Raw genomic sequence first — 22,851 nt, forward strand, 5'->3', positions numbered from 1 at the left:
TCTATTGTACAGTAAAATATGTACAAACGGTCTATACAATATTACAGTAGCACAATATTACAGTAGTACAAGTAGATGCAGGTAAATCCTATTGACATAATCCATTTATTCCAAGAGCCACACACACACACACACACACATACAAACACACACACACACACACAAAACAACTGAGGATTATTACTTATTACTTAAACCAGGGCATTTTGTGTCAGCAACATTGCCCACTTATTATCAATCTTTTCATTATTATTCATTTTGTGTATTTACGTATTTATAATTTATGTCCTTTTTTTATTTGCATTTTTTACACACAAAATACAGCACTACAAAAATAAAGACTCATAGTATGACCCTATAGCTATGAATGGAGTTTATTAATTGATATTAATTGTTGTAAAAATAACCATTATTAAGCAGTTACTACTCATAACACATAAAAAGACTATTTGCCATTTGCCAAATAATAAACAGTGACTAATATAGAACATCAAATTAGTCGTTTTCTATGTTAATACGTACTACAATAGTTACTTAGTAGTTATTAAATAGTTAAACGTATTTAATAATATGTTAATTTGACAGGTTTGACAGTATAAATTAATGTGGAATCACTATTTGTGAAACAACAGGTCATAGTTGCCCTTTCTATGTATGTGTGCTGCTTATTAATGTCTTTTAATGCATTTGCAACCTAATTAATAACCATTAATACACTTCTTTATAAACAATTTATAAAGGTAGACTTATTTTAAAGTGTTACCCAAAAGACTGCTACTGCCTCCCTCAGTCGATTTAGGGTTATGGTTCATCTAAGGTTTTTTTTTTAGATAAACTGCTGAATTTCACATCAGTTTAAGTTCATAGAATTTAAATGTGTTCAATAAAATAGAAAAGTGTCAAAATGTAATACTGTCACTGCAAAAATTCTAATTTTAGGAAGCTAAATCCTCCTAAATCTAGTTTAAATATCTGAAATCTCTCATATTTTCTCTTATATAAGAGTATTTCACTTATTTTTGGTTTATTTTCCATTGTTTAAAGCAGTTTAATGCTATGAAAGTGTTTTATCTTAGATAAACTGCTAAATTTCACATTAGTTCAAGCTCATAGAATTGAAATCTTTTCCATAAAATAGAAAAGTACCAAACCTTAATACTATCACTGCAAAAATTATAGCTAGTTAAATTCTCTTAGATCTAGTTTAAATATCTAAAATTTCTAACTTATTTCTGGTTTATTTTCCTTTGTGTAAAGCAAATTGATCTAATGAAAGTGTTTTTATTCCTTTAGCAGATATTTGTGCTTGTTTAAAGCATCAGTCCTTGACTAAAACTAAATTATCAGCTATTTTCTGAATTTAAAAAAACACTATCTGCCAATACAATTAGTCACCTTTAGTAGATTAAGCCAAAACAAGTACAAGAAAGTTAGTTACAAGGAATATGTTATTAATTCTTGTAATAATACTTTATTAATCTCAAAATGAGAAATATCACATATATTCTGCTAAAATATACTTAACTACTAGGTTGAGACACTAGTAGTATTTCAGTAGTTATTGATGTGTTGCTAAGCTATATATTTGTAAATACACCCACAGTTTCACATAATTTCTAATATTTAAAACCCTTTTAATCGTTCCAGTGCAGCCACTTCAGCTCGTTTGTGGACGAGCTGACGGAGTACACCACACGTAACGTCTTGGCTACACCCATCATGAACGGCAAGGATGTAGTGGGAGTAATTATGGCCATCAACAAGACCACTGGACCCTATTTCACAGATGCAGATGAAGACGTAAGTCATGCTGCACCATCCTGACATACACCTTTCAGTAGGGCTGCAACGATTAGTCCATATAATCGATAATCAAGCAGTAATGCATGAGAGGGAGTTCTATAAGGGCTTGCAGCCTCGTGCCTACGACCGCAGCATTGCAAGTGCCAGTATTACACGTTATAGCATGAACCTCGAATGTATTATTGCGATTATTATACCACAGTTCCATTATCGCTGTTTATTGAAAGATTTTAAAGAGTTAAAGAGGAGCGTTTGGTTATAAAAACTCTGCCACTTAAAATTGTTCCATTGGTGCTCTGTTCTGTTTGTAGCTGCGCTGTTTGGTTTGTAAGCGCTGCATCATTGCTAGGTTACCTGTATGTGGCGGAGTTATACATTGAGAGCTTCGTTACAGTGCATTACTGGCTGATAATGGTACTCACAGAACATCACTCAGCCAATCACATTGCAGGGTCGGAACTAACTGTGATATAATATTGATTACAAAAAATTGTCGACTTGTTCATTGGATTTTAAAAGAAGAGGTCTAGATCAGAAATATATCGTGGCTGTCCAATGAAAAACAAGTATCTCCATTTTTGTCGATTTTTAGTTTGCTACGTAATTTACACACACCAGCTGTCCATTACACTGTGCCAACATTTTTTGAAGAACGGACCAAGAGAAACACTTCAAAATGACCTGAAATAAACTCTTTTTACATTGACTTCCATTGAAAGTTTAGAAGTTTTTTCTCTGTCCTGTAAAGTTTATGTTTTAGAGACACTTGTTTTTCATTGGACAGCGATATTGGACGATATATAACACATACATATACATAAATACATATACACACACTATATTTGATATCTTTTAACAAGGCAACAACACCCAAGGAAAAAAAGACAACAGCCACGTATACATAGCTCAAAATCTAAAGAAATGGAAAGAGAAAAAGAAAGAGAGGGAAGAAGAAAAATTTTGAGCATTTAAAAGGCATTTAAATCCAACATTCAATGCAGATGAACCCCTTGAATATTGTTCATATGAGAAATGGCTGAAAAAACAAAAAAATATGTAGAACTTTTAGACCTCAAGTAATGCAAAGAAAAAAAACAAGTTCATATTCATATTATAAGTTTTAAGAGTTCAGAAATCAATATTGGGTGGAATAACCCTGGTTTTTAATCACAGTATTCATGCATCTGGGCATGTTCTCCTCCACCAGTCTTACACACTGCTTTTGGATAACTTCATGCTGCTTTACTCCTGGTGCAAAAATTCAAGCAGTTCAGTTTGGTTTTATGGCTTGTGATCATCCATCTTCCTCTTGATTATATTTCAGAGGTTTTTAATTTGGTAAAATGATTATTTTTCATTTTTAAGTGCTCTCTTATTTTTTTACAGAGCACTGCAAAGTGCTGATGTGGCTTCATAGTGGTTTTCCTTCCAACCAATAGGAAAAAAACCCTATAATACCAGTAATACAAAAGACAAAATGAGGAGTAGCAAAATAATATCTAAATATTTCAGGATATTTTTAAGATAATTACTGTAACTACTAATATACTATTGCACCAAAATACTAAAATTTGTACCACATAAATAATGTATCAAAATAAACAAACAATGGACATAAAAATGGTAACATTTTACAATACGGGTACATTAATTAACAGTTCTTACAACACAATGTTGCTAATAATTATTAATTGACATTAGTTAAACATTATTAATCATTTCAAAATTTTTATCTAATGCCTCAATTCTTTAAAAAAAAATTAAGAAATGTTTAATAAATCATTAACTAATGTCAATTAATAATTAGTTGTGACATTACTTTTTTTTTTACCACAATTTAACAATGTTTATTACTGGGTAAGCACTGTTATTTTGTGCACCTTTACTAAAAGGTGTTACTTTTTAATAATGTTGTAAATATTGTACTTTTAATTAATAGTTGAGACATTTTAAATAGTTTGCATGCTGTGATGATTAATAATCTCTTAAATAGTGCAAAATGAATAATTAGCTGAGATATTCTGTCATGAGTACCATTAATTAATGTACTCTTATTGTACCAAGTGTTACCAAACTATTTTAGTCATTTCAAGAACATACTACTCCAACCAAATACCAAGAGTCTGATTTTGTATATTATAATAATAATAATAGTTTACCAAAATATTTAATGTGACAAAAGTCATTGTAAGTACCAAAAAGCTGCGACAAAACTAAAAAGCAGAATATTTGATAAAAATGAATATGCATGGCAGCTCATAAACAGCATACACCACTATGTATATAAGATTAATTGATTTATATTGTTGGGTAATTCTCATTTTGGTTAATTAATGTTAATAAATGTACTTTTACTGGTGTTACTGCCTAAAAAATGACAGGAGCTTCATTATTACAGCCTGGTGCTCATTTAAAGGGGGTTGTTAAGTCTGTGGTGAATTAGAGTCTGGGAGTCGGTACAGTAGGTTTTGGGTGGTGGCATTACCCCACTGCCCTTCTTAATCCTCAATACGAGCGAAGGCTTACACATCTCTGAGTTAGATAAGATATCTGTGAGTTAAATCTGTTATAAAGGTCAGACGCATAAATATGTTGTTGTCCAGAAGAGCTTCGGCCTTTCCATATGTTCCTCATCGCTTATCCACTACACCTTCCACACGCGCTGTACACGCCTAGATTACCTAAATCACTCCCGGCCTGTTACACAAGCCTGTTCCTTTACGCAGTTCATAACTCATCACTGAACACGGGGTCATTTAGAATCTGGGGCTCACCACTATAATTTTGGTGCTCACCACTTAGTATTTGGTGCTCACCACTTTGTTTGTGGTGTTCACCACTGTCAGAGGTGGAAAAAGTACTGAAAATTTGTAATTAAGTAAAAGTACCTTTACTTTGCTAAAATTCTACTCAAGTAAAAGTAAAAGTATCCACCTAAAAATCTACTCAAGTAAAAGTAAAAAAGTACTCAATTTAAAATGTACTTTGAGTAAAAGCTACATAGTTACTTTTAATTATTTGATGTAAAAAGTACAACAAATCATAAATTAATTTTCAAGAACAAGTGGCATAGGTTTCTATGATCCATTTTTGTTCTTTACTGTTAAAAGGTTATGGTCATATATGTGTCTATAAACTGTATTTTTATAGTTTTACAGTTCATTATTATTTTTTCTTTGCTTTAACTGATATTTACATGGTTTTTTAACATTTAAGCAGATTGTTTAATTTTTCAAATTTTTTTTTTTACCAATTATTTCCAATTATTTTTTACTCAGTAACGGGGAGTTTTCCAATGTAGCAAAGTAAATTACTTGTGTCAAAATGTACTTGAGTAAAAGTGAAATTACCCAATTTAAAAACTACTTTAAAAATTACTCATAAAATCTACTCAATTACAGTAATGTAAGTAAATGTAATTCGTTGCTTTCCACCTCTGACCACTGTGTATTAGATGGTCAACATTTAGTAGTATGTGGTGCTCACCAGTTCGTATCTGGTGCTCACCACTGTGTTTGAGGCGCTCTCCACTTTGTTTGAAGTGCTCACCACATGGTATGTAGTGTTCACCACTATGTTTTAGGTGGTCACCACTTAGTAGGTGGTGCTCACCAATTCGTATCTGGTGCTCACCACTGTGTTTGAGGCGCTCTCCACTTTGTTTGAAGTGCTCACCGCATGGTATGTAGTGTTCACCACTATGTTTTAGGTGCTCACCACTTAGGTGGTGCTCACCACTATATATCTGGTGTTCACTGCTACACATGAGGTGGTCACCACTAGGTATTTGGTGCTTACTACCATGTTTGAGGTATTCACCACTGTGTATTATGTGGTTAATACTTAGTATGTGGTTCTCACCAATTATTATCTGGAGCCCACAGTTAATATCTGGTGTTCACTGCTATGTTTGAGGTGCTCACCAATTAGTGCCACTTAATATCTGGTGCTCAAGACTATGTATAAGGAGGCCCCCAGTTAGTATGAGGTGAACACCACTTATTATCTGGTGCGCAAGACTATGTATGAGGTGGTCACCTCTTTGTATGTGGTGCTCACCACTTATTATGTAATGCTTAGAATGTGGTGCAGACCAAATAAATCTGGTGCTTATCACATTGTATCTGAAGCTTACCACTTATATGTAATGCTTAGTATGTTGCACTCACTACATAATATTTTGTGCTCCTTACTTCCTATGTGGTGTTCACCATATAGTATCCAGTGATTACCACTTAGTATGTTTTTTACCTAAAAACTACCACAGGCTCTGTACTCTGTTGTAAACGTGCTGTATTTTGTGTTGAATATTTAGAGTAGTTGAATGTAAAATGCAAAAATTGCAATGAACAAACTGTCTGTTTTTTTTTCTTCACAGCTTTTTTTAAAGTATCTGAAAGTTGGCACTTTGAACCTGAAGATTTATCACCTGAGCTACCTGCACAGCTGCGAGACACGTAAAGGACAGGTTAGTGTCTGCATATAGGGGGATGTATCCTTATCTAATACACAATCTCTGGATATATGTAGATATGTTATAACATATATGAAATACCCATAGTTTAGAGACTACTTAAACAGATTCATATTCATAAAGTTTAAAAAAAAATCAATATTTGGTGGACTCTGGTCTGGCATCATGTTCTCCTCCACCAGTCTTACACACTGCTTTTGGATAACTTTATGCTGCTTTACACTACTGGTGCAAAAATTCAAGCAGTTCAGTTTGGTGGTTTGATGGCTTGTGATCATCCATCTAACTCTTGATTATATTCCAGAGGTTTTCAATTTGGTAAAATCAAAGAAACTCATTATTTTTAAGTGGTCTAATTGTTTTTTTCCAGAGCTGTATATGTTTTATTTGAAATACATACATATATTTATATTATGTATATAAATATATTTACATGCGTTACAATGGCTCTTTAAATGAGAATTGATGTTTGTTGAGAATGAAAGACTGTAACCCTGTTCTGTCTATTCTTTCTGTGAATAGATGCTCTTGTGGTCGGCTAACAAAGTGTTTGAAGAGCTGACAGACATCGAGCGTCAGTTCCACAAAGCTCTGTACACAGTGCGCGCCTACCTCAACTGTGACCGCTACTCTGTGGGCCTGCTGGATATGACCAAGGAGAAGGTGGGTCTGAAAACAGACACTTTCCATTAGTTATTAAAGCAGCAGTCCCTGTTATACGGACATACATGGCATTAGGCCAGCATTGAACAAAATATACAGTAGCTCCATTACAACATAGTATATTATCAACACAACATATAAGACACAAACATTAGCAGAGAAAAAAAACATAACTTTGGTTAATATTCTTGACAATATAACAAATTATTTAACAAATTAACATAGTATATTATTAATAGTATACACTGCAGTGTTCTTCTGAATTGGTAGAGGACAAAATATTAATAATAACAATTAATCACACTGTCAGTATTACACATTATAGCATTCCCTCTTGTGTATAATTGCATAATTAATTTAAACCTTTCACAATAACTATTTGTTCCTGAACAATATGCACTATATTGGCAAAAGTATCCAGGTGTTCCTGAATCTCATCCGTGTCCACAGGTATATAATAATAAAAGCAGCAGCTAGGCATGCTGGGACTGCTTCTACAAATAGTCTATTAGTGAAAGAATGGGTCTCAGGATCTCAGTGATCTCCAGCACTGTGGTACCGTGATAATAATATATAATAATAATAATAATATTTTATTTATATAGCGCCTTTCCTGAAAACTCAAAATATAAACAAGCATGCATACAAGCACCTACACGTAACAGTGCAAGTATTTATATATAAAAAAAGACAATAAAAAATAAAAAATAAAATTATGCAAGTATGCAAGTAAAGATATATTAACAGCAGTAAGCTTCCCTAAAAAGATAACTTTTGAGTAAAGATTTAAAAGAGTTTAGGCTGTCTGCAGCACGAATATTTCTGGGAATAGGATGGTGATAGGATGCAGCACCTGTGCAACAACAAGTCCAGTCGTGAAATTTCACTACTCACTACTAAATATTCCACAGCCAACTGTCAGTGATATTATAACACCGTGGAAGAGACTGGGAACGACAGCAATGAAGCCCTTTCCATAGCAAGCACATAGGAACACCTCAGCAACCAACAGCTAAACTACTGCAACACCGAGCAACAACTTAGCAACAGCCTAGCAACCTATAGCCACCTATAACCAAAAACTGTACCATAGCAACGTCTTTGCAACCACCTAGCTCTCAGTGTAAAATAACAGAGTAGGTGTCACAATAACTGTTTGTATTTGGATGATATATATATATATATATATATATATATATATATATATATATATATATATATATATATATATATATATATATATATATATATTAGCCCAGACATAATTGCAATAAACAATTGTATTGTCATTTTAAGATGATTCTGTGCCACTGATATAATATTATAGAGTTTAACAATAGTTGAATATCATAAGGTAATAAAATAATTGATATAAAAGGTTTTAATATCAGTCATATTGTTTCTAAATACATACAATACCTGCAAAATTTTATTACCATATATATTATACAGTTATTATCTGCAGCATCCTTCACTGACTGACATTAATTCCAGGACACAATACATACATTTGGCAAATATTTTTTTTTTTGGCAGTAAGACCTTTCTAGACCATTTTGGCAGTGTTTTGTGTCTTTTTTATTGTTCATATAGATAAACTCTTTGCTTCTTCTTTTCTACAGGAGTTCTTTGATATCTGGCCTGTGCTGATGGGAGAGCAGCCTCCGTACTCTGGCCCTGTAACTCCAGATGGTAGGGTATGTGTCTTCAGCACCTTATGATCTGTATGATTTACTTTTCACCAAGGCATATCAGATTATTTGAATTCTTATTTATTTTTATACAGGAAATCATCTTCTACAAAGTCATTGACTACATTCTGCACGGGAAAGAGGAAATCAAAGTCATACCGTAAGTTTCTGCATGGTTTATTACTGAAATAAGTTTGAAATGAGTTTTCAGACCTCAAATAATGCAAAAAAAAATAAAAAGTTCAGAAATCAATATTTAATCACAGTTTTTTTCATGCATCTTGGCATCATGTTCTCCTCCACCAGTCTTACACACTGCTTTTGGATAACTTTATGCTGCTTTACTCCTGGTGCAAAAATTCAAGCAGTTCAGTTTGGTGGTTTGATGGCTTGTGATCATCCATCTTCCTCTTGATTATATTCCAGAGGTTTTTAATTTGGTAAAATCAAAGATACTCATCCATTTTAACTTGTCTCTTATTTTTTTTCCAAAGCTGTAAATCACACATATTGTCTGTAGTTTATAGAATAAAACAACAATTTTGCCCAAACATATACCTATAAATAGCACAATCAGATTGATTTGGAAATTGATTCAGAAACTGAAATGCTCTCTTAATTTTTTCCAGAGCTGTAAATATATATATATATATATATGTTTTTTCTAATTTATTTATCATTTTTATATATATATATTTTTTATGTCCATTAATTAGAAATCCAACTCCAGACCACTGGGCACTGGTCAGTGGGCTTCCCACCTATGTAGCAGAGAGCGGTTTTGTAAGTAGCATTTTTCCTCTTTATTTTAGCAGGAATATACAGTATGTTTATTATTTTTATTACAGAACATTTATTGAGCATTAAAGTCACTTTGTTGCACTGTGTAAGCTTTTCTCTCTTTTTCTATTTCTTTTTTAAGATTTGCAATATCATGAACGCAGCAGCAGAGGAGATGTTCACCTTCCAGGTAAAAGAAAAATCCACAATTTCTTTGTACACATTTATATTCTGTATTTTATTTATCGTTTTTAGTGGTAAAATCCGATATCCGAAGTATGTACAAGGCTCTCTAAACTCATTCCGAACATTTTTCTCGTTGTGACGTAGACGGAACCTCTCGATGTAAAAGGATGGACCATTAAAAACGTGCTGTCTCTGCCAATCGTCAACAAAAAGGAAGAAATTGTGGGAGTGGCGACTTTCTATAACAGGAAAGATGGCAAGCCATTTGATGAACAAGATGAAAATCTGATGGAGGTATTTTTATTTCACTTGAGTTTAACCCTTTCATGCATGAATTATTATTCACACCATGTAGCAGAAATGAACCTTTCAGGCTGATAAAACTATCAACTATCAACTTTCTTTATTGTAAGTGTACACTACCCATCAGAAGTTTTAGAACACACCAGTAGCAGTGCTTTATTACTGCAGTCAGATTAACTTTAATTCTTCTCTTCTCTGCTAAAAACTGAGACTCAGTCTTTAATCATGTTAATCTGAGCTAAAGACTAAAGCTGCTGTTTCCATGTGGGTCAGCCAGACGTCTTCCTGTAGCAGTTTTTTTTCTCCAGTTTCTAAGAGTCTTTATTTGAAGGTGTAGGAAACAGTACTCACCGCTCTCTGACTTCATCTGTAATTTCTCTAAAGAAAGAAAGAACTTCTACTTTTAATAGTTACAGAGTTTTCTGTGTTTATGTGTTTCTTTTTCTAGTGATTACACTCTAAGAAATATAAGTACAGATTTGTACTTAAAAGAGTACAAAGCTTGTCGCTGGGGCTGTACCTTATATTGAGGCACAAAAAAGTACCTTTCAGTGAAAGAAAACATTATCATCAACTAAATATGGCTCAAAAACTTGATGATACAAAATTGTCTGGCTTTCAAATAAAAAATGTGCAATGTAAATATATATTGTTCATTAGTACAGTGATGCAGAATACTGAATGTACCCTTTGGCTGGTTAAATGGTACAAATTTGTACTTATTGCTGTTAGAATTTACTTTGTACTTCAGAGGGAACAAATCTGACCCCGTAAAGACCAATATTGTACCTTTGAGGGTACAATTATAAAGAGTGTACCTTCGAGTACAAAAAAGTACTCATATCGTACCTCTGTTTTTTAGAGTGTAGGGTAAAAGTGTGAATGTGCTGTGTGAAAGTGTGTAAAAGTAGAGAGAGTGCAGTAACTCCATTTGTTCCAGAACTGCATTACTACAGACTAAGGATTTAGAAATTGACATTTTTTTGCATCCATTTTTTATAAAGTTATTTTTTTTCCCACTGATTCAGACCAGCTGTAAGTTGTTAAGCCAATAATTTGTTTCCTAAAAACAATTATTTACTGCTAAACTCAGCACCATTTCAGGGTATTTACTGAACTTGTAAAGTTTATAAATAATAGCTAACTTTAACCAACAGAAGCTGGGGATGTTATAAAACATTTGTTGGGTAGTGTATATTTATTCATTTATTCACTCAGGTGGACAGCAATCAAACAATTGATATTGTACAAATATATGACGTAAAGTTGATTCTTTAGTGCTGTATAACAAATATATATAAGATTATATGTTTTTCCATTGCTTATTAAATTTAAAACATAGAATGATTAATCAAATGTAATGTAATGTTACTGTTTATTACTATATGCTCATCTATAAAGACATTGACTCATGGAACACTGTTGATTTTAAAGGCTTTGACGCAGTTCCTGGGCTGGTCAGCACTCAACCCCGACACCTACGATAAGATGAATAAATTGGAGAACAGGAAGGACATTGCTCAGGATATGGTCTTGTACCACGTCAAGTGTCGAGACGATGAGATTCAGAATGTTCTTGTGAGTTTTTGAGTCTTTGTGTCTTTCTATTGGTTTACAAATACAGACATCCCAAATTTCCCAGAAGTTTCGGGAATCTACCGCATATCAATTACCCAATATTGCCCACAAGCCAAATACAGTGCATATTCATGAAGCACATGCAAAACATAGAGGGTTCTTTTTGGCCTCTTCTCTGCAAAGAGTCTGTGAGTCAGCCAATCAGTTTTTAGTGTGGGCGGGCAGTGTTTTTTAGTCCTAAGAAAAAGAGCATCATGGCAGAGGCAAGGAAAGCAGAGGATGTGCCTTCTAAAAAGAGGAAATAAAAAACTAAATTCAACTCAGACTACTCTAAAGTATATCCATGTCTGATAAAAGTAAAAAAACGAATGAAATCTTGCCCACTGTACAGTTTGTAATAGTGATTTCAGCATTGAGTACAGGGGATTAAATGATTGCAAAATGCATGTTGAGGTGAGTTAATATATATATATACGTATATATATATACGTATATATATATATATATATATATATATATATATATATATATATATATATATATATATATATATATATATATATATATATATGTGTGTGTAAAAAATGCGTTCAGTGACTAAGAGACAGAACATCATGTGTATATATAGGTTTGGGGGGGATAAATTTTTGCAACTTGGGATGTTTGCAAAGATATAAAAATCTGAATTTGATTGTTTGTTTTGTGTTTTAGAAAACCAGGGAGGTTTATGGGAGAGAACCGAGAGACTGTGAAGAGGATGAACTTTGGCAGATCCTGGTAAAATCTTGCATAAATCTTGTGAACACATGAACACATTATTAAAGTGCATAAATTATGTCCATAAATTTAAAGGCAGTACTATTCCTGAGTGGTTAGTAAGGCTGGGACAATATATCAATATCATGATATCGTATTATTTTCATCTGTGATACATTATTGATACGTGGCATTAAATATGGCACTCTAAATTTTCTAAAACATGCCCCCTCTATTAGACTTACTAAAGATCCTGCTTCATTACTCCACATGGTGACAAAAATAAACCCATAATTCCATTTTTTTTATTATTTAGGAGTATTTTATCCTCTTCAGTCACACAGATCATAGAGAATTGTGATATCATTGAGTATTGCAGAATTAAAGTATAGTGATATCATCATTATCGTGGCCAATGTATTTTAATAATATCGTATTGTGATTATAATATGGCATTAGTGAGGCATTATCCTCCATGCAAAGTCAAATATTTATTAAGTTTAAAAACAGAGTGGTCTGGTAGGTTTTCCCAGGAGTTCTTTGGTTATCTGACTGAGGTGCTGCTAATGGTGCTGATACAAGAGCTACTGAAAACATGGAGATGCCAGGGCTGCAAACACGAGAAGATTAGTGAAAGCTACAAACAGAAGCCGAACACTAGGGGTGGGCGAATTTTGCCCTAAAATAATATCATGATATTTCATGAAATTTTCACGATAATGATACTCTTGGTGAATTTTAGCAGATTTGTAACAGAAGTCAATGATATAGGATGTCATGATACTTGTCACGGTCTCGCTCTGTTCCCCTGTGTTTCTCCTGTAATTTTCCGTCACGTGTGTCTAATTTGTAGCTCCGCCCCTCGTTACCTGTCTCCCCAGGTGTTCATTGTTTCTTGTTTAGTATATATAGTACCTGTTAATCTACGTTTGCGGTCGGTCTTTGCACCTTCCTCTGTCTTTTGTCTCGCCACGTTTGCTATTGTTTGTTCACTGTTTCGTTACGCTCTATTTATTTCTTGTATATTTCTAGTTACGTTTCTTGCCTGTTTGTTTCTTTGTTTATTTTGTATATATTTACGTATTTATCCTTTGTATGTATTCCCTTACCTTGTTTTGGTCTTATCTGTTTAGCTTAGCTCTGTGTTGGTTTTCCCTGTTTGTTTATGTATATATATTTATTCGTTATTCCCCTGTTTGTTTATTTGTTTATTAGTTATTTATTAAAGTATTATTCTTACCCGCTTATAAATCCGCCTCCCGTCTCATCCCAGCGTTACAATACTAATAATAATTCACTCGAAAATAATTGTCCTTTTATTTTTCACATCTTTCCTTATAGAAAAAAGAACTTCCCGGACCCACTAAATTTGAGATCTACGAGTTTCGGTTTTCTGACTTTGACTGCACTGAAATGGACCTGGTGAGGTGTGGGATCCAGATGTACTACGAAGTTGGAGTTGTTAAAAAATTCCAGGTCCCTCAGGAGGTCAGTGTTCTCACTGATTAGTGGAATCATATTAACAATTGTGTAGTGTTCATATTTTTGTTACTCGTTTACTTTGTTACTTGTATTTAATTCAGCAAAATTAAGCAATTTTACATTAAAATGCTTTACACATGCTTGCTTCACCTAAATTGCAAGCAATATAAACAGCTTACATGGTTAATATTTACCCTTTACCTTTCTTATGTTACATTTCTTTTAAAAAGTGCTACTCTTTTTTTTATTAGTTTTTTTAATAAAATGTAAAAGAAAATGAATTAAACTCAAGATATGAGTAGAAAATTTGTTTAGTTTCAAATTTACAAATGAAGCAATGTTTATTAGCCCTTGGCCAAACATACTGTATGTAATATAAATGTGTGTGTGTGTGGGGGGGGGGGGGGGGGTGTACAGTGTGTGTTTATTGAAAATGTGTTTTGATATATGTTTTTCACAAAAATGAGCCAATGCCAATGAGTTTGACTTAGAAAAAATATTTTTTTAGTATCATTTGATGAAAAATGAAAACAGGTCCCACAGACCCGAACACCACACAAGGGTTAAACTAAACACAGAAACACAGATTATTATTATTATTATGTCATAATTCAATGATGACTGGCCAATAGAAATGCTGTAAAATGGCTTAATATAAAATGATCATTGATATGATGAAGTAATGCAGTTTATTCTTCCTCTGCTAGGTTCTAGTGAGATTTATGTACTCACTCAGTAAAGGCTACAGGAGGATCACCTATCACAACTGGCGCCACGGCTTCAACGTTGGACAAACCATGTTCACACTGCTAACGGTACAAACACAGAGATAGCAACACTGCTTTTACTGCATTTACTCAAAACTGTAAAGAAGAAGCAAAAGAAATTTTAAACTAGATTTAAGTGAATGAATGATTCTTAGTAGTTACCTAGTAGCTACTGAATATTTTATATTAGACACAAAATAATTATTAATAGATTCTGAATCAATTATAGCACTTATTACATAATTTGTAGGTGTAACTGTAAAAAAGATCACACTAAGCACTAAATAATATACAGTAGATTTAAAATTATGTTCAACAATTACTGAATGATTCATACTAGTTACTGAAACATTTATAGTAGATTATGAATAGTAGAGTCTGATTTATCTATACCAATTACTGATTAATTTATAGTAGATTATGAATCATTCATAGTAGAGTCTGAACCATTTATAGCAATTACCTAATAATAAATATTAGGCACTGAATAATTTATATTAGAGTCTGAATCATTTATAGTAATTAACAAATAATTCCTAGTAGTCACTGAATCATTTATAATAGAGTCTTAATTATCTATAGCAATTACTGAATAATTCCTAGTTATTACTTAAACATTTATAGTAGATTATGGATTATTTCTAGTAGAGTCTGAATCTTTTATAACAATTACTCAATATTTCTAGCAGTTACTAAATCATTTATAGTAGATTATGAGTCATTTATAGTATATTATGAATCATCCATAGTAGATTATGAGTCATTTATAGTAAATTATGAATCATTTATAGTAGATTATAAATCATTTATAGTAGATTATGAATCATCTGTAGTAGATTATGAATCATTTGTAGTAGATTATGAATCATTTGTAGTAGATTATGAATCATTTGTAGTAGATTATGAATCATTTGTAGTAAATTATGAATCATTTATAGTAGATTATGAATCATTTATAGTAGATTATGAATCATTTATAGTAGATTATGAATCATTTGTAGTAGATTATGAATCATCCATAGTAGATTATGAGTCATTTATAGTAGATTATGAATTATTTATAGTAGATTATGAATCATTTATAGTAGATTATGAATCATCCATAGTAGATTATGAGTCATTTATAGTAGATTATGAATCATTTATAGTAGATTATGAATCATTTATAGTAGATTATGAATCATCCATAGTAGATTATGAGTCATTTATAGTAGATTATGAATTATTTATAGTAGATTATAAATCATTTATAGTAGATTATGAATCATCTGTAGTAGATTATGAATCATTTATAGTATATTATGAATTATTTATAGTAGATTATGAATCATTTGTAGTAGATTATGAATCATTTGTAGTAAATTATGAATAATTTATAGTAGATTATGAATCATTTATAGTAGATTATGAATCATTTATAGTAGATTATAAATCATTTATAGTAGATTATGAATCATTCGTAGTAAATTACGAATCATTTATAGTAGATTATGAATCATTTATAGTAGATTATAAATAATTTATAGTAGATTATGAATCATTTATAGTAGATTATGAATCATTTATAGTAGATTATGAATCATTTATAGTAGATTATGAATCATTTATAGTAGATTATAAATAATTTATAGTAGATTATGAATCATTTATAGTAAATTATGAATCATTTATAGTAGATTATGAATCATTTATAGTAAATTATGAATCATTTATAGTAGATTATGAATCATTTATAGTAGATTATGAATCATTTATAGTAGATTATAAATAATTTATAGTAGATTATGAATCATTTATAGTAGATTATAAATAATTTATAGTAGATTATGAATCATTTATAGTAGATTATGAATAATTTATAGTAGATTATGAATCATTTATAGTAGCTTATAAATAATTTATAGTAGATTATGAATCATTTATAGTAAATTATGAATAATTTATAGTAGATTATGAATCATTTGTAGTAAATTATGAATCATTTGTAGTAGATTCTGAATCATTTATAGTTGATTATGAATCATTTGTAGTAAATTATGTATCATTTATAGTAGATTATGAATAATTTGTAGTAGATTATGAATCATTTATAATAGATTATGAATCATTTGTAGTAGATTATGAATCATTTATAGTTGATTATGAATCATTTGTAGTAAATTATGAATCATTTATAGTAGATTATAAATCATTTATAGTAGATTATGAATCATTTGTAGTAAATTATGAATCATTTATAGTAGATTATAAATAATTTATAGTAGATTATGAATCATTTATAGTAAATTATGAATCATTTATAGTAGATTATGAATCATTTGTAGTAGATTATGAATCATTTGTAGTAGATTATGAATCATCTGTAGTAGATTATGAATCATTTATAGTAGATTATGAATCATTTATAGTAAATTATGAATCATTTATAGTAGATTATGAATCATTTGTAGTAGATTATGAATAATTTGTAGTAGATTATGAATCATCTGTAGTAGATTATGAATCATTTATAGTAGATTATGAATCATTTATAGTAGCTTATAAATAATTTATAGTAGATTATGAATCATTTATAGTAAATTATGAATCATTTGTAGTAAATTATGAATCATTTGTAGTAGATAATGAATCATTTATAGTTGATTATGAATCATTTGTAGTAAATTATGAATCATTTATAGTAGATTATGAATAATTTGTAGTAGATTATGAATCATTTATAGTAGATTATGAATCATTTGTAGTAGATTATGAATCATTTATAGTAGATTATGAATCATTTGTAGTAGATTATGAATCATTTATAGTAGATTATGAATCATTTATAGTAGATTATGAATCATTTGTAGTAGATTATGAATCATTTATAGTAGATTATGAATCATCTGTAGTAAATTATGAATCATTTATAGTAGATTATGAATAATTTGTAGTAGATTATGAATCATTTATAGTAGATTATGAATCATTATAGTAAATTATGAATCATTTATAGTAGATTATGAATCATTTGTAGTAGATTATGAATCATTTATAGTAGATTATGAATCATTTATAGTAGATTATGAATCATTTATAGTAGATTATGAATCATTTATAGTAGATTATGAATCATTTGTAGTAGATTATGAATCATTTATAGTAGATTATGAATCATCTGTAGTAAATTATGAATCATTTATAGTAGATTATGAATCATTTGTAGTAGATTATGAATCATTTATAGTAGATTATGAATCATTTATAGTAGATTATGAATCATTTGTAGTAGATTATGAATCATTTATAGTAGATTATGAATCATCTGTAGTAAATTATGAATCATTTATAGTAGATTATGAATAATTTGTAGTAGATTATGAATCATTTATAGTAGATTATGAATCATTATAGTAAATTATGAATCATTTATAGTAGATTATGAATCATTTGTAGTAGATTATGAATCATTTATAGTAGATTATGAATCATTTATAGTAGATTATGAATCATTTATAGTAGATTATGAATCATTTGTAGTAGATTATGAATCATTTATAGTAGATTATGAATCATCTGTAGTAGATTATGAATCATGTATAGTAGATTATGAATCATTTATAGTAAATTATGAATCATTTATAGTAGATTATGAATCATTTGTAGTAAATTATGAATCATTTGTAGTAGATTATGAATCATTTATAGTTGATTATGAATCATTTGTAGTAAATTATGAATCATTTATAGTAGATTATAAATCATTTATAGTAGATTATGAATCATCTGTAGTAGATTATGAATCATGTATAGTAGATTATGAATCATTTATAGTAAATTATGAATCATTTATAGTAGATTATGAATCATTTGTAGTAAATTATGAATCATTTGTAGTAGATTATGAATCATTTATAGTTGATTATGAATCATTTGTAGTAAATTATGAATCATTTATAGTAGATTATAAATCATTTATAGTAGATTATGAATCATTTGTAGTAAATTATGAATAATTTATAGTAGATTATGAATCATTTGTAGTAAATTATGAATCATTTATAGTATATTATGAATCATGTATAGTAGATTATGAATCATTTATAGTAAATTATGAATCATTTATAGTAGATTGTGAATCATTTGTAGTAAATTATGAATCATTTGTAGTAGATTATGAATCATTTATAGTTTATTATGAATCATTTGTAGTAAATTATGAATCATTTATAGTAGATTATAAATCATTTATAGTAGATTATGAATCATTTGTAGTAAATTATGAATCATTTATAGTAGATTATGAATCATTTGTAGTAAATTATGAATCATTTATAGTATATTATGAATCATTTGTAGTAGATTGTGAATCATTTGTAGTAGAGTCTGAATCATCTATAGCCATTACTGAATCATTTATAGTAGATTATGAATCATCTATAGCCATTACTGAATCATTTATAGTAGATTATGAATCATTTATAGTAGATTATGAATCATTTATAGTAGATTATGAATCATTTGTAGTAGATTGTGAATCATTTATAGTAGATTATAAATAATTTATAGTAGATTATGAATCATTTGTAGTAGAGTCTGAATCATCTATAGCCATTACTGAATCATTTATAGTAGATTATGAATCATTTATAGTAGATTATGAATCATTTATAGTAGAGTCTGAATCATCTAAAGCCATTACTGAATCATTTATAGTAGATTATGAATCATTTATAGTAGATTATGAGTCATTCAGAGTAAATTATAAATAATTTATAGTATATTATGAATCACTTGTAGTAGATTATGAATCATTTATAGTAGATTATGAATCATTAATAGTAGAGTCTGAGTCATTTATTACAATTACTGAATAATTCTTAGTATGCACTGTAGTAATTCCTGTTTGTATAATAAAAAAAAAACATGTATCTCCATTTCTGTAATTTTTCAGACAGGGAAGCTGAAGCGGTACTACACTGATTTGGAGGTGATGGCCATGATCACAGCCGGCTTCCTGCACGATATTGATCACAGAGGCACCAATAATCTCTACCAAGTGAAGTAAGTTGATCACAGATAATACTATTGACTACCATTTCTGTGGATAAATGATGTAACGTGTAACAGTAATCTATTGGTATTGGTATCTATTGGTTATGTATTTGAATCTTTGTCAGATTTATTATTATTATTTTATTTTTTTTTTTTTTAAATCAGATCTGGAAATCCACTAGCGAAGCTGCACGGATCCTCCATTCTAGAGAGGCATCATTTAGAATTCGGCAAGTTTCTGCTTGCAGACGAGGTAAGAGTTCGGATTTGGATACATACTGCTGACGTACACTGCCACTATGATCCCATATAGATCATGCTGCTCTCCATCAGCAGCCGGAGTCCGAGAGAGCGTACAATTGGCAACGCTCTCTCTCTGGGTGCGTAAAATAGGTGGCGCTCTCTCCCCTCATCACTCCCAGTGTAATGTTGGTCAGCACAGAAGTCTGTTAGTGGATATATTAGAGCTGGGGATCCGGCGCTTTTCTTTTGAGTTTGCCAAATGAGTGGATTGAGTAAATAAATTAATCAATCAATCAATCAATCAACCTTTATTTTAACTCAGAAATACCTTAGGAGCAACCATCATTTTTAATGCAGCTTAGTATTTAGAACTTAAAAGGACTGAAAAAAATAAATTTAAACTTAAAATCAAATATTTAATCAGGTTAAGCTAAAATAACTAATTTCATAAACAAAACAATAAAAAATAAAATGGCAAAATAAAAAAAATGGCAACATTAGAAAAACAAAAAACAATTAATATTTAATTAGGAAGAAGTTACATAATTCAAAAATTAAAGCAGTCAAAAAAATAAAATAATTATAATATATAATTAAAAAATAACCAACACAAATAAAAAATAATAGAAGACAAAAACATAATTAGCTAAAAATAACACTAAGATTATAAAGAAAGTAAACTGTACACATAAAACAAAAAGGTAAAACAGAAAATAAGTAAAAAGACAAAATAAATAAAAAAGTAAAACAGAAAATAAAATAAATAAAATGACAAAATAAATAAAATAAATACAAGGGTACAACAAAAAGAAATAATAAATAAAATAATAAGATAAAAAGATAAAAATCTAAAATAATAAATAATAAATAAATGAATAAAAAGACAAAATAAATAAAATAAATTAAATGGTAAAACAGAAAATAAAATATACAAAAGGACAAAATAAATAAAATAAATAAAAAGGTAGAAGAAAAACTCAGTAAATCAGTTACAGGCTGTCTAAAGTTTGTTAGAAATTAAAAGTTTAAAATGATTTAGCGTTTTAGAGTTTTCTTTAGTGAATTTTAGCTTGGTGCTGCTGCTCTTTAGCTAAAAGCAGATTCTCCCAGTTCAGTAAAAACTCTCGGAATAGAACTGAAATGATGCCGTCAGTAGAGCAGATCTGATAATTACTGCGGTTTATAGGAATCATGAAGGAGATATAAAAGGGCATATGGCCGGAGAGCGAGTTATAAATGTTTTTTTTTCCAAATTGGGAAAAAATGTGATAAAAGAAAAAAAATAAATAAATATTAGAAAGACTGATCTTCCTTTTTATCATTCGCTCTGTTTCCAGACTTTAAACATTTTCCAGAACCTGAACAGAAGACAGACGGAGCACGTTTTCCACCTGATCGATATCGCCATTATCGCTACTGACCTCGCCTTGTACTTCAAGTGAGTCATTATTATTTATTGAGTTTATTAAACCTCCTTTCTCTCATTCCTGCCCTTTACGCCCTGTATTTGCATATAAATAAAATAAATGCGCTCTTTGGTCTCTTTGTTTCTGACAGGAAGAGAACGATGTTCCAGAAAATCGTGGATCTGTCAGAGACGTATGAGGACGAAAAGAAGTGGGTGGACTTCATGTCTCTGGAAACAACAAGGAAGGAGATTGTAATGTGAGAGCGATCAATTTCTGTCTGCATTAATATTAATATGGAGCTAAGAGACATCAGTATATGAGTCTGTGTTTTGTATATTTTAATTAAATTAAATTAAATTCAATTCAATTCAATTCAATTCAATTCAACCTGACTTTTAGATTAAATTTCGGCATTAAAGGCATAATTCATACATTTGTATTTTAACAATGCATTTTTTGTGTTTTGAACTTGTCAGTTGGTGAAATTTGCTATACAAATGTATTTTAAAATAATGTAACTTTTTTTTTTTTTTGGAATTTTCAAAAATCCATTTCTAAATGGTTTCTGAAAAACTGATCTATAAATTTAAATCTATCTATTTAATATGCAGAAATACAAATTATTGCTAGATAGTAGATAGATTTTAATTTATGGATCTGATTTTTTTAAAATCTGAACATGGAAAAGCAAAACACTGTAAATTACACTATAAAATATTTTAAGTTTATCTAACAGGTAAATGTAAGTCAAATATACAAAAAGCTGATTCATAAAAACGGCTTATAAAAAAAAATAATATGTTTAAATAGTATTATTTGAAAAAATAAAAAATTAAATGTATCAAAACAAAAATATGAATTATGTCTATAGGTAAAACATCTGATTTTAGATAGATTTTATTAAAATATATACATTTAAAAAAATAAATAAATATAAATATAATTATAAATATTTTTTTTAACAGCACATTTCTTCACCTTACAAGTTAAAAAGTTTAAATGCATAAATTACCCCATTAAATATTTAGAACTTTATTTAAAAATCTGGTGAATTCAAGTCAAAAATATACAAAATGCAGATTAAAAAGTACATCTTACAATTCTTATATATACATTCTTAGATTAAAAAATCAGATCCATAAATTCAAATCTATTGGATTCACAACTTAGAAAGGTTAAAGATAGATTTTAATGCATGGATTTGATTTTTTTATTTGAATATCTTATTTTATTTTATTTTTTTCAACAGTAAATTTGACTTCCTCACAATTTTAAAACACAAAAAAAGTTTTTTTTAATATTTCAATTAAATATTTTCGGTTTATCAAAATGTATATATTCTATATTTATTCAAATATAGAAAATACAGATTTATATACTGATGTCAGTCCTCTGGGACAAATTGCACAGAATGCAGTAATCTTGTGTAACTGATAATAAAGGCGTGTTTATGAGAATATATTTTTGTTACTCTGATCGTAAAGGGCCATGATGATGACAGCTTGTGATCTGTCTGCCATCACCAAGCCATGGGAAGTTCAGAGCAAGGTGAGCTTCAGCAGGCTTTATTATCAAATACAGAGCAAAGTAAAATACACAGTCCTGACCTTTAGCCAAATGTGATATATTACAGATGAGAAAAAAATGTTTTATATACAGCTCTGAAATTTTGCTATTTATAG

At 29.8% G+C, this 22,851-nt stretch overlaps 1 protein-coding gene across 1 annotated transcript in view; it reads left to right on the forward strand.

Annotated features, from left to right (window-relative positions):
- pde6b (phosphodiesterase 6B, cGMP-specific, rod, beta) overlaps nucleotides 1–22,851 on the forward strand; it is a 31,719-nt gene that overhangs the window by 2,777 nt on the left and 6,091 nt on the right. Inside the window, exons 2-18 of the mRNA XM_049466377.1 lie at nucleotides 1,648–1,800; nucleotides 6,182–6,271; nucleotides 6,800–6,940; nucleotides 8,563–8,637; nucleotides 8,727–8,791; nucleotides 9,348–9,414; nucleotides 9,554–9,601; nucleotides 9,742–9,891; nucleotides 11,335–11,478; nucleotides 12,190–12,255; nucleotides 13,576–13,722; nucleotides 14,424–14,531; nucleotides 19,417–19,526; nucleotides 19,683–19,770; nucleotides 21,098–21,198; nucleotides 21,318–21,425; nucleotides 22,654–22,717. Of these exons, the coding sequence (XP_049322334.1) occupies nucleotides 1,648–1,800; nucleotides 6,182–6,271; nucleotides 6,800–6,940; nucleotides 8,563–8,637; nucleotides 8,727–8,791; nucleotides 9,348–9,414; nucleotides 9,554–9,601; nucleotides 9,742–9,891; nucleotides 11,335–11,478; nucleotides 12,190–12,255; nucleotides 13,576–13,722; nucleotides 14,424–14,531; nucleotides 19,417–19,526; nucleotides 19,683–19,770; nucleotides 21,098–21,198; nucleotides 21,318–21,425; nucleotides 22,654–22,717 (1,725 nt within the window). The remainder of the gene's footprint in view (nucleotides 1–1,647; nucleotides 1,801–6,181; nucleotides 6,272–6,799; nucleotides 6,941–8,562; nucleotides 8,638–8,726; nucleotides 8,792–9,347; nucleotides 9,415–9,553; nucleotides 9,602–9,741; nucleotides 9,892–11,334; nucleotides 11,479–12,189; nucleotides 12,256–13,575; nucleotides 13,723–14,423; nucleotides 14,532–19,416; nucleotides 19,527–19,682; nucleotides 19,771–21,097; nucleotides 21,199–21,317; nucleotides 21,426–22,653; nucleotides 22,718–22,851) is intronic.

The sequence above is a fragment of the Astyanax mexicanus genome, chromosome 17, assembly GCF_023375975.1.
Source record: "Astyanax mexicanus isolate ESR-SI-001 chromosome 17, AstMex3_surface, whole genome shotgun sequence".
Classification (NCBI taxonomy): Eukaryota; Metazoa; Chordata; class Actinopteri; order Characiformes; family Acestrorhamphidae; genus Astyanax; species Astyanax mexicanus.